Source organism: Corvus kubaryi, unplaced genomic scaffold (assembly GCF_017639235.1).
Source record: "Corvus kubaryi isolate FWS band 111438036 unplaced genomic scaffold, C.kubaryi_AGA036_p1.0 split1-37296, whole genome shotgun sequence".
Classification (NCBI taxonomy): Eukaryota; Metazoa; Chordata; class Aves; order Passeriformes; family Corvidae; genus Corvus; species Corvus kubaryi.
The window spans coordinates 11,115,791-11,128,744 of NW_024582075.1; the positions used below are offsets into that span (position 1 = coordinate 11,115,791).

Here is a 12,954-nt window from a genome sequence, read left to right on the forward strand (position 1 = left end):
GATTTCCATGCCACTAGGGAACAAAAGAAGAGGAATAAAACCCTGGCAAATAAGACCCTTCTTAAATGGAAATGACAAGCACAACTAAATGCAACATACTGAACTGATAAGTACTGACTTTCCCAGCCAACAGGAAAAAACCCCAACAGTTTTCAGGTATTTAAAACATAAACAATATCATTTTTGCATCAGAACACATTATTTCATTCATTTCAGAAGGAAAAAAAAAAACAAACAGAAAAAAGATACTTATAACTATTCCTTCAATTTGAGCTACAGAATGTTTTGTGGCCTATTTACTGAAAAAGAGTAAGACCTGAATCACTTTAGTTAGACAAAAATCATGTTAAGTCTAGCCTGTGTATGTTTAAAAAAATTAGTCTGATCAATTTATATAAAACCTCTGAACAGATTTCTCCTACCGATTTAATCCTGGTGATTGCTTTGGTTTAAGTCCCACCAGAACAAATAAATAATTTTTTTAAAAATACATTTCATATAAGCTGCTCCAGTTTTGTGCTTACATGAATATTGCGTGAGACCTCAACCACAACTCTGACCTCAGCCATGACAGTTTAAAATGCGGATTAGCAAGGTTTTAATCTAAAGCTTAATGACCCAGATGCCAGATTCAGGTCTGCTGAAGAGTACTTCCTGGAACTTCAAGGGAGTTTGAGTCAGTCAGAATGAACACCCCCTAAAAGGATTAAAATTTAGATGCCACCTAAGATACTTTTTGGAGTCGGGCAAAAACTTCTTAACTGTCCTGTGAACATCCCCATCAATCCACTGCAATTAACTGTTTTAATTTTCAGAAGTTGCTAACACAGAAATCAAACCCTAACAATGACATGGTATTACTGAAGAGAGCCTAAACATGACTACCCTCAACATGGCCTCTTTTTTTCCTCCCCTTTCAGTGAACACCTCACTGATTTGTACACAGCTGCCACAACACAGCAGGCTTTGGGGCAAACATTTTTCTGTGTCTGTCCACCTGTCTGAAGCCTCAGTTATTCATCTGGACACAAGTGCAGCTTCTAGCATTTCGGCAAGCTTCTATACCACTGCTAATCACCTCAGTACAGTGCTGTGGTTTAATCCCACAACTGCCCAGCTGCTTGCCCACTCCCTTCACAGCCGGATGTGGGAAAAAATCAGAAGGGTAAGTGTGAGAAAACTTGTGAGGGTTGCGATAAGAACAGTTCAATAGGGAAAAAAATAGCTGTTCACACAAGCAAAGTGAAACAAGGAATTATTTCAGCATTCCTCATGGACAGGCAGATGTTCTCCATGCCCAGGAAAGCAGGGCCCCATCACACGTAACAATGACTTGGGAAGACAGATGCCACCACCCTAAATGTCTCAACTGCTTCCTTCTCCTTCCTCCAGCTCTACATGCTGATCATGACGCCATATGGCCTGGGAAATCCATTGGGTCAGTTGGAATCAGCTGTCCCAGCCGTGTTCCCTCCAAAAGCCTTTTGTACCCCCACCCCACTGGCTGCTTGGATGAGGTGAGGAGCAGAAAAGGCCTGAGTAACCTCTGCTTAGTAGTAATGAAAACACGCCTGAGTTATCAACACTTTCCAGAACAAAACATCACCCCATACCAGTGCCTGTGAGGAAAATTCACTCTACTCCAGACAGAACCAGCACACACATACCCATCCCCCTGCATAGCTGGCTACAGAACACATTTGCTGTCTTCAATAACTTGTTTTTCCTGACCTTTTCCTCCCTTTGTTTTTGGTACTTGCACAGTGACATCAGACATACAAAAAAAGCTGACAGTTTCCCTTACACACCCTCAAAATTCGCCAATGTCACAGACCGGCCACCATCTTTAGGACTTTGGCAGCTAAGTACAAGAAAAAAAACAAGTTAGCAATGTATACAGTGCACCATGGAATTATTTGTTCTATGTGTACAGAACCTCCCATGATACAAACTCCAGTGGGGGAAGCCAGATATCTACTTCTTTCTTCCACTCTATGTTGGCAGTCAACACAGCTTGAAAGGGAAAGACAGTTCAGACAAGGCTGGAATTTGGGAGAAAAAACCTGTCCACTTTAAAGTGTAAAACAGACAAAGCAGAAGCTCCAGCTCCTCATTTGTGCACACACCACCTCCTATAGAACAGAAAACAGACTGAGCATTTGCAGGTTTGCTCCTGGACACGTGTTTTTCATGGAAGGGCAAACTACCCGAAAGCCTGATGGATTATCTTACTCTAGGGGATCTGTCACTGACATTCTTTACATCAACAGGATGTCAAGAGCATTGCTCCCTTTCCAAGATGTGTGGTACAGTGCAGTCTGGCTCTGCTGCTGTGGCTGTGTTTTTTATAAGTTCTCTTCAGCAGATGAAAGGTATTAGAAAGGTGTGACAAGACTCAGGGGTAAACCATGACTAACTGGAAGGAAGCAACAATTACATTATTCCTCTTCCCTCTCCTTCCATTCTTCAGTTACTTTCTTAAACAGACATCTCTTCCTCTTTGAAAAATACACTCTTGACTTCATGCTGCAACATTACGGCAAACTGTCCGTGAAAACTTTGCCTTGGAGCAAAACATATTTAAGAGAAATCCAGTTTTGCCTCCAGACACCAAGGTACTTTTTTATCTTGGCCCATCACTGCCTTGCACGCCCATCAAGGCACTGACACCTGTTTGTGAAAATGGGTACCACACCAGGGCAATCTAGCACCAAAAATTCGGTGTTTGGCCACTACAAGGCTCGACAAAGACGAGCACAAGGCCTGCTGCACACTACTTACCGGTAGCAATATGACTAGTAAACCTCCCCATTTCATACCTCAAAAACTAGGTAAAAATCCTCTAATTTTAGGCATGCCAGCGACTGGAGAAGGAAAAGAAGTTGCCAGCTATAGAAGGACATGCTACAATCCCACGAAAGCCCCACAGGAGACGGAGCTGGCAGGCAGCAGGAGCCCCCCGGGCTGCAGCGGGACCTGCCCGCCGCCGCACGCCCGCCCACCGCCCCCGGTGCCGAGGCGGCCGCCGCTCCCGCGCCGCCGGGCACCGCCGCCGCCACGCACCGTGTTGTAGAACTCGGCGATGGCGGGCACGATGGTGTAGTTGTCCTCGCACCAGTCCACCTCCGAGCTGCCGGCCCGCAGCGGGTCCCACCACAGCAGCGCGCCCATCGCTGCCCCCCGAGCCACCACTCCGGCTCGGCCCTAGGGCGCTACGGGGCGGTGACCGCGCCCCCGCCCCTCCCTCCGCGGCCCGCGCAAGAGGCGGGGCAGCCCCAGGCCGGCCCTCCACGGGCAGAGGTTTCGGGGGCCCGCAGCGCTTGGGCTTCCTGCGCCTGCCCCGAACATCGCCGGGCAGCCGGGCGGTGGGACCGCCAGTTCCCCGTTCCCGGCGGCTTTGAGCAGCCAGGTCCTCCACAGGCGTGGGCAGCACGCCTGCCTCTCTTGTACGCTTAGAGGTATCTCACACAGAATCACTGAATTGTTAGGTTTGGAATGGACCTCTGGAGATCATTCTGTCCAACCCCCTGCCAAGGCAGGGTCACCTAAAGTAGGTGACATAGGAACACGTCCACGTGGGTTTTGAATGTCTCCAGAAAGGGAGACTCCGCAACCTCCCCAGGCAGCCTGTTCCAGTGCTCTGCCACCCTCAGTGTGAAGAAATTCTTCCTCATGTAGAGGTGAAACTTCCCGTGTTTTAGTTTAGGGCCATTACTCTATGCTGTGCCACTGGGAACCACTGAAATTAGTCTGGCGCCATCCTCTTGGCACCCACCTTTGAGATACTTCTATTGATGAGATCCCCTCTCAGTCTTCTCCAGACTAAACAGACCCAGCTCCTGCAGTCTCTCCTCGTAAGAGAGATGCTCCAGACTCCTTGTGGCCTTCCACAGTAGCTCCTTGTCTCTTTCGTGCTGCAGAGGCCAGAACTGGACACAGGACATAGGGTCAGCTCCAGCCGTGTGACAGAGAGGAGCGGCCGCTCCCCGCACACCCCTGCGCCCGTGCGTAGGCAGGGAACCGGGAAGCGCATCCCGGCGGGAGCCGCTCATACCACGCAAACAACGCGCCTTCCCCTGAAAGCCAGCGTGTCGCGTATTGATGGCGCTTCTTCCTACACGTGCCGTTACTCCCAGCCCCAGAGTGGGCGCGCCCGACCCGTGAGTCCCTGCGTGCCGTTCCACGGCCCGTTCCCAAGGAACGCTTTCTCGCTGGCGAGCGGCACCTCAGATAACCAAAGCCACACCCGGGCCTGCCCCAGGCAGGAGACAAGTGCCGAAACCCGGGCGTGCGGGAGGGCCGGGCCCGGGCACGCCGCGAGGCCACACCCCCCGCGCCTCCCGGCCACGCCCCTCGCCCGTGGAAGCCTCGCTCGCCATTGGGCAGCCCCGGTCACGCGGGGCGCGGGCGGTGCTGCTCTCGCGAGAATTGCTGGGTGTATGTAAGAAGTGCGGGCGGAAGTGCGGCCTTTTCCCGCGGCGCTGAGACGTGAGCAGGATGAAGGTATGGCCGTGCCGGGCTGAGCCGCGCTCGGGGGTGGGGGGCTGGAGCTCCCCCGCCGTAAATGGCCCCGGCGCTGCCCGCAGAGCCGCCACTGGTGGCCGATGGTCCCTGGCGGCGGGGCTGGAGCGCACCTGCGGGGCGGATGGGAGTGGATTGTTGGCGGGCCCCGCTCCCTCGGGCGGGACTGTGCTGCCGTAGGGTGGAGGACCGCCGGGCTTCCGGGTGGGCCGCTCGGGAAGGTTTTTGCGAGTGAGAGGCCTGTGCAGCCGACAGTAGGGCCCGGCAGGGAGGCGCCGTGTGCGCTGTTCTGAGGCAGTGGCGGGAGGCGCCCGTGCAGCGCTGCGCTCTGCGGCGGCCCCAAGGAAGTACAAGCGATCCCCCACGGCAGGTGCTGTTTCTGCAGTGACTTGAGCGTCTCTCTCACGCGGCGTGTGCTGTGAGGGGTTTGCAGGAAGAGGATAATACAGATTTTTGCTGGTCGCAGTGTGATCGGTCTCTGGCTGCGATAAAGTCAGTTTTCTGTGCGACTGAACGAGTTGTAGAGCCTAGTGTTGCCGAACATAGGCGTCCGTGCCTTGGCTCTCCCAAGTGTGGTGTAATGACAGGCTTTGCTGGTGAGCATTTGTGTAAGCAGTTGGAGAATTTCAGCTTTGAAATGCTAAACTCAACCGATCAGGTAAGTACTGATTTTTTGTTACAGTGTTTCCTGAGAAGTTTCAACGAGATCTGTTTTCTTGTTTGCATTTTTCTTCGCTAGCTCAACATCTCTTTCCCGGCTACTGGCTGCCAAAAGCTCATTGAAGTGGACGATGAGCGTAAGCTAAGGACGTTTTATGAGAAGCGAATGGCCACGGAGGTGCTGGCTGATTCCCTTGGTGAGGAGTGGAAGGTAGGAAGTACGGAAGAATGTTGTCAGAGTTGTATTTGAGGAGCGTAAAATGCAAAATGTCTCCAGTATGCACTTCTCATGCTGTAATGCTTGCATGGTGGCAGTCACATTGAAAGTTTCTCTTGCTGTGTATGTACTGAACTTACTGATTAGGCTAGCCTGTTTTGGTACTTTATCTGAATGGGAGATTTTTGGTTTTTAAAGCCTTCTGCTTAGTTTCTTGCTCCCTTTTGCAGTGGCTTATTGCTCTTCATGTCAGTGCTGTTTCTTGGTATTCAGCCCAAGTTAAATTTGCAGTGTAAAACTTCCAGTGTGTTCAAAATTGACTTTGTTGTGTTTAAACTGCTGCTAATACATGGGGAGAAGTATGTTTGGCATGGTGGATGGGCTTGGAATAGTTAGTGTTAATATGGACAGTGCAGCTGAATTTGAGGAACATGATCTTTTCTGCTGCCATCTTCACAGGGAAGATGATAAAACCTGTATTTTTCCTTTTTACCTATGTACTACTCTAGACACTCCTGTGTTCTGTGCACATTTCCAGTTCGTCAAGTAAACAGGCTTAATTAGGCTTACAATTTCAGAAAAACTAGTCAATAATGGTGCAAGATTTTGCACTGTGTTACTTCCCAATAAAAATTCAAAGGGATGTGAATCACACTAAATGTAAATTATGGTATACAGAGGTATTTTTCACGTTTCTTAAATAAATGGCCAGATTGTTCCAAAGGTGTTGGTTAAAGTTGTTCGCGCTAGCCATAACAGAGACTCTTCCAGAATCGTGGACACAGTGCTCTGTTGTTCCGAGCAGTGTGTTGTGGTATCTGCTGCTTTTTGAGGTAATAACGACACAAGTAACTCAGAAACATTTCTCCTTTCCTAGGGATATGTCGTTCGGATAAGCGGTGGCAACGACAAGCAAGGCTTCCCCATGAAGCAGGGTGTCCTGACTCACGGACGTGTCCGCCTTCTCCTCAGCAAGGGCCACTCCTGCTATCGCCCCAGAAGAACCGGCGAGAGAAAGCGCAAGTCTGTGCGCGGCTGCATTGTTGATGCAAACTTGAGTGTCCTGAACTTAGTCATAGTGAAGAAGGGTAAGAGTCTGGATGAAACAAGCAATAGGTAGAAGTAGGCACCTGGAAGGAGCCTGCTTGCAGTGGTTGGTAAGTTGCATGGAATGGAAATGGCAGTCCCAGTTTCAGAATGTGTCTTAACGGTCCCTCTGAGCACAGCAGTCTTGTACTGCTAGAACTGATCACTAAAACACTTCTTGTTGCTGCCAGCAATCTGATCATGTTAAAGCAGCCAAGGGTAGCTGGGGTGGTGCTACTGACACGTGAATACCAAAGATTACATAGCCTTACCTTGAATTCTTAGGTATTTTAAACTCAATGTTTGGCTGCTGAAGCTGGTGCTCAGTAGATGTAGTAAATGGCATGTTTAAACTTGCATTCCCAAAGGTGAAAAGGACATTCCTGGGCTGACTGACACAACTGTGCCCCGTCGTCTTGGTCCCAAGAGGGCCAGCAGGATCCGGAAGCTGTTCAACCTCTCCAAGGAGGACGATGTTCGTCAGTACGTTGTGAGGAAGCCTCTGAACAAAGAGGGTAAGAACTCCAATAGTATAGCTCTTCAGGTTCTTGTAATTACTGCCAAGGTGTTCATCCTACTGCAGGGAATACACCACGATTAATAGTACATCCAGGAGCTGACACTCACTTTATTTTAAGCTTTGTCAGCTGTAACTTGTAGAAAAAAATAAAGTTTCTTCGTTGCCTCGTTTCCTTCGCCCCTCTCTGCCCTGTTTTGTCACAGTTTGTTCTTAAATGTTTGATAAAATCTGGAGTAATTTTTACTAGTTTCTAAGAATAACCCAAAAGTAGTTGCTGCAGGGTTAAATACAAGGTGGAATGTTGTTAAAACTTTTTTATGGTATGGGGGAAAAGGCAGTGTAGAGAGAAGATGCTAAGATTTTTCCCCCTTGCTTATGGCAGTCTGAAATGAGCTTGTATTGGAAGGGTACTGCTTGGCTTAATACCAGTTTCCTGCAGTGTAAGGTGTAATTTTGGGGGTTTTTTTGCTTTTGATCTGGGGAAAAAAAGGTGGATTTTTAGAATAATATGATAAGACTTTGGTACTGTGGAAGTTTGTTGGGGAGAAAAACACATCATAGGGGGAATGGTTTTGTCCATTAAAGAGTATGATCCTGCTGGACATCAGGCTGTTCTGTGTGACTGCTAAAGTCTGTCAGGATTGCTTACTAAAATTTCATTTTACAGGTGTGTGTGGTAGTGTGTTTTGTTTGCTCATAGTGGGCTGTAGATCTGTTTTTTGGGATAAACAATGTCAAACCTAAGTAAAATTGTAGATGGCTTTTTAATGCTGGAAACAATGGCTCATTCTGGAAGGTAGATAATGAATACCCTTACTGAAAATTTAGGTCTAGGGGGAGTTACAAGAGACAGGCCTGTTAAGATGCCAGAAATTTACACTTAATTTCTAATAACAAATCATGAGCATTAAGACCATGTATTGTTAATGCTGTATCTGGTGATAATTGATCATTTTTCCTGCAAAATCTATAAGGATGTTGAACTCTCTGTAGTTGCTGTAATATGTGGTACACTAAATAATGCTAATAGTAAATGAAACACTCTGGAGTTTGCTAGATGAGGCCTGTGGCTTCTTCAGAAGGTACTCTGCCACTTCTGCTGATACGTAGTGATTTTTAGGTAAGAAACCCAGAACGAAGGCTCCCAAGATCCAGAGACTGGTGACTCCTCGAGTGCTGCAGCATAAGCGCAGGCGTATTGCCCTGAAGAAGCAGCGCACTCAGAAGAACAAGGAGGAAGCCGCAGAGTACGCGAAGCTGTTGGCCAAGAGGATGAAGGTACGTTTGCTGTTTCAACTCAGCTGTATGGCAAATAGCTCATCTCCCAGAATCAAGGGATTTGGTTAACAGGACTGTACGCTTACAGCTGCTCTGTACTAGGTCATTTTGAATATAAGCACCTAAATGTGAGTATAAACATAGCTGGTCAGTTGAGGTTTTTTAAATATTTCTATCTGTTTCTGCCAGTCCTAGAGCAAAAGAAATTAACCAGGCCCACTAATTTGACAGCTTTTTTCCAAGGAAACTAACAGTTACAGCCTCTGAGGATATTTTTTGCTGTAGCAATTTTAGTTCAAATCAATTCTGTTTTAACTCAAGATGCCCAAGCATTTGAGTGATTGTGCAGAGAAATAGGATTCAGCAGTTGATCTTGATAAAGGATAAGTTGGCAAGAAGGTATTTGTTTGCATGTGTTTGCCCTTGCTCCTAAAACTGCAGTGACTGCTGAAGCAGTACTGTAAGCAGGTACAGTTGGAATATTTGGCACAGTGCCTCCTGAGTTTCATTACTTCCAGATAAAAACTGAGAGAGATGCACCTTTGTTGTGTTGTGAACTCCACATCACTTCCTTAACTAAAGTTTTGGGTGCATACCAGGCAAAGACACAGGTCTGTTGGTTTGGATACTTGCAGAATTCTTCTGAAGAAGGGAAATAATTTTGCTTTTTTGACTTACAGAATCTATTCCTTCAAGTTGCATTTTCTCTAGTTGGTTCTGTTTGATGATATGATGATGATATGTAACATCTCCATACTCCATGCCTTTCAGGAAGCCAAGGAGAAACGCCAGGAGCAGATTGCCAAGAGACGCCGGCTTTCTTCTTTGAGAGCTTCTACATCCAAGTCTGAATCAAGTCAGAAGTAAAGATGTTGTACATGATACTAAAAAGACATTGTACATTTAATTACCAATAAACTCCTTTTGTGGTGAACTTCCAGTATGAGACTTTGTAGTTCATGTTGTTACTGCCAGTCTCTTAAACAGTTTCAGACTAGGTGCATCATGTAGACCAAACTGGAGCCACAAACCTTCATCTTGATGCAGTTCTATTTTGAGAACTTGTAGTACTGTGTCTTTATTGAGAAGTTCCATTTTATTATGAACTTGTGCATGTGTGTGGATGTTGCTACAAGCAGGGTTTACCTGCAGCATCAAAATTCTCTGCAATGGTTCTGCAGTGCAGTGGGCAGAATGTAACCCACTTAGTAGTGTTGAGTGGTTAATTTGTGGGTATTTTGATGGGGTTTTTTTAAATCCAAAGTACAGGATAGTGTTTACATATGAGAAGATTGTGTCACGCACTTTCGATACTGAGTATAACATTGGTAAAACTTAACCTTCAGCTGATTCTTGGCAGAATTAAGTGCAGTTCAGACACTCATTGGAACAGACTCCACAGGGAAGTGACTGCAGACCCAAGTCTGCCAGAGTTCAGGGAATGTCTGGATGATACTTAGTCAAACGTTTTAGTGGCAGGTAGTCCTGTGAGGAGCCCTGGTGTTGCTCTTTATGATCCGTATGGGTTACTGCAAATGTGAGATACTTGTGATTCTGTAGGTATTGCAGTGTTCTGCTCTTGAAATTGGTACTGGGCCACGAATAAGGCAGCTTTTAAAGGATTTGACTAGAAAATTTGAATTGAGGATTAAAAATTACAGATCTGCCTTAATGTATTCAGTCTGTACTGGGTAAGGGTAACGGGAATTCACCTCCAAGTTAAAAATAGATGTGTTGGATGTTAGAATGGTCTGGAGCTAAATAAATTGTCTTAGTTCTTAAAATAGTAATTGGGATCCACTTTATTTTTGTTGAGATAGGTGCTTCTATTTCTAGTACATTAAGCTTCATCACAACCTTAGAAGTTGGGAAGGTTTTTATTCTTCCTTGTGTGGCAAGACTCTTCTAAGTTTGGGGCCCCACCTAGCTAGAAGGCATTTTATAATGCATCAGATGAAAAACTGGGACTGAAAAAAAAAGTTGCAGAAGACAAGACCTGCTGGGAATATATTATGGGGACAGAAGGATCAAACCTGCTGTCCTTAAACTTAGGTTTGTATTAGGATGATGGGATACCCATCTGACAAGGACAGAATTTGCCATGAAGCACTTGCGTGCAGTGGAACCTTGGACCAAGAGACTTGGCCAAAGCAGTTACCCGAGCTCTATCTTTCACAGCTTAACTGAGGCTGGTTTTGAATGACAAATAAACTAACTAATCAGAAAAGGTTTAGAGGGTTAGTAATGGTGGTTACGCATGAATTAAATAATGCTGGCTAGTCCAATAAAATTCTAAGAGGGTACCATTTTACAGTGTATTTTTTTTTATGGAGGCCATGGTCATTGCCTACAGTTTAATAGTGAAGATCCATAGGCCCTGTTAAACCTGAGCTTCACTAAATAAAAAAAAGACCCCTTTTTAATCCACATTAGTCTCTGCAAAAATTAATATGGAGAAAATGTAGGTAAGTATGCGAGTAGCACTCAATAAATTCACAATGCTGAGAATTGTACAATCTGCAGAAGGGAAATAACACTGTCTAGCCTCTTTATCCTAGTAAAATGTACACAGTTCTTACTCTGGTCAGGGTGACCAAGCACTGAGGTGGTTGTCCTGGACAAGAACAGGAAGGTTCTGAACATTCTACACCACTACTAAGTCGTGTAGGCCATTCTGTATGGCTTATTCCTGCTGTATAGGCTGCTAGTAAGTCTTCCTCTGAAGCAGTGCAACTCATACCCCAGTGTGTGAAAAAATTCAGTGGGGTGCTGGTTATTTTTGTCAAGCTTTGAGGATGTGTGGCCTTGTCAGAGCCAGGAAATACATGACCTAATGAAGAAATGACCAGTGTTTAAAAAATCCTTTCTGCACTCTTCCCTCACTTGCTTCCTGGAGCTGCCTTTGTGGCTCATCTGCTGCTTCCTTCTGCAGTCTTAGGCTTTCAAGTGCAAATCAGGCATATCATGACTTGGCAGACTCAAAGAACAGTCCTAGCTTGAAGGGACCTTGAAAGATCATCTGGTCCAGCCTGTTCGTGTCTCTGAAAGGTGGCTCTCCCTGGCAATGTGTCCACCTCAACACCCAGTTCAGTGACACAGCAAATGTGGGGAGGGTGCTTTTGATCCCATCATCCAGATCATTCATGGAGATGTTACAACATGGGGCCCAGGGAGCCCCACTTGTGACAGGCTGCCAGCCTCAGTAAAACACACCGATCACCTGTGAGATGATTCCTGCCCATCTCACAGACTGCCCATCCAGTCTGTATTTGACATTTGTCTAGGAGGAGGCTGTGGGAGATAGCATCTGCTTTGCCAAGGTCCAGCTAAGCAATACTCTCTCTTGACATGCTATTTTTCTGTAGCAGTTACCAATTTAGCCTGGCACGATTTGTCTAATAAATTCATAGTGTTTTCCCAGTCACCTGCTTTCACCATGGCTTTAGGTCATGGATGACTCAAATCCCCAACTTGAAAGAGACTAATGAAGTAGGAGCAGGTTCTCTCTGCCCCTGTGCACTTCCAGTTTTACTGCAGTAGGAACTGCAATAAAACCACAAAGCCAGCAGCTGCAGAAGTCCCTTAACACCTTAACAGCAGTTCAAAACCTGTGATACTAAACACAATGCCAAGTGCTATCTGGGAACAGCAGCTTTTCCTTGAATGTTTCAGCAGGGTTTCTACTCTTTAAGGACAGTTTTTCTGCAAGTCTGAGGCTTGGCTGCAAACTCAGAGACACCTTAAGCTTCAAGGCAAGTAACAGACCCTGGTCAGAACATGGCAGGTTGCAATTCATCTCTTCACAGCCAAAGGAAACAGAATACACATAGCATTGACATAATCACTTTTAACTGGCAGGTCTGAATTTATATAGTGTGGCACAGAAAACAAATGAGGAAAAAATGCCAAATGAAAGCATGTTGAGGAAACCTAAACAAAAACGTCAGAACATCCCTCTGAACTACTCTCATAGCTAGGTGAAGTGAGCCTCTGTTACTCCCAGCAGTTTTTGTCTGCCACTCATCTCCATAGAACCACTGAGTCTCCTCCAGGCAACCCTAGAAAACTAATGCAAACACCTGCTGAAGCAGGGCAGTGACTGGTCAAGTCTGAACATTTTTTAAAGGACAGATTTCACAAACTCCCAGGCAACATGTGCCAGTGTTTCAACAACCTCACAGTTGAACTACAGGAAAATCCACTTCAGTATTTTAAGTTTTTGCCCATTGCCTCTTTTGGCACCACTGAGCTAAGTCTGTCTCTGTCTTCTCTACTTCCCACCTACCCCATCAGGTATAAAGACACATGCCCCTAAGCTTTCTCCAGCCTGAACTGTGCCAGCTTTTTTAGCCTTCCACTTGTGTGACAGGTGCTCCAAGCCCTTCGTCACCATTGTGGCCCTTAGCTGAAGTCATTTGAGGATGTTGAAGTGTCTCTTGTCCTAGTTGGCTGAGACTTGGACATAGGACCCAGACATGTCTCACCAGCATGGAGATAAAGATCACCATCCACGTGTTGGCAATGCACAGCCTAGCTCACCTCCAGATACTGTTGGTTTGCATTGCTGTGAGGGCACTCTGCTCTCTCAGGGTCAGGTTGGGCCCCACTGGGAACATGATGTCTTTCCTGCTTAGCTGCTCTTCACCCTGCACTGGCACATATGATTACTCCT

The 12,954-nt window shown here is 46.4% G+C and overlaps 2 protein-coding genes across 9 annotated transcripts in view; one reads left to right on the forward strand and one right to left on the reverse strand.

Moving 5' to 3' along the window:
• Positions 1 to 4,288, reverse strand: part of ACER2 (alkaline ceramidase 2) — a 46,232-nt gene extending 41,944 nt beyond the window's left edge. For 5 of the 8 annotated variants that reach the window (XR_006020662.1, XR_006020661.1, XM_042053986.1 and 2 more), the window contains exon 1: positions 3,776 to 4,288. Coding sequence is in view for 5 of the 8 variants with exons in the window: in XM_042053986.1 (XP_041909920.1) it covers positions 3,776 to 4,033 (258 nt within the window). In the remaining 3 variants the exon portion in view is untranslated. Of the gene's footprint in view, positions 1 to 3,063; positions 3,255 to 3,775 lie in introns of those variants that run through there. The other 3 variants (XM_042053987.1, XM_042053989.1, XM_042053988.1) reach the window with 3 other exon arrangements.
• Positions 4,289 to 4,390: 102 nt separating this feature from the next.
• RPS6 (ribosomal protein S6) lies at positions 4,391 to 9,222 on the forward strand. Its single transcript, XM_042053990.1, has 6 exons — positions 4,391 to 4,503; positions 5,261 to 5,392; positions 6,276 to 6,486; positions 6,853 to 6,999; positions 8,125 to 8,282; positions 9,054 to 9,222. Exons 1-6 carry the CDS (start codon positions 4,498 to 4,500, stop codon positions 9,147 to 9,149), a joined length of 750 nt encoding a protein of 249 aa, XP_041909924.1. The 5' UTR covers positions 4,391 to 4,497; the 3' UTR covers positions 9,150 to 9,222.
• The last annotated feature ends 3,732 nt before the right edge of the window (positions 9,223 to 12,954 follow it).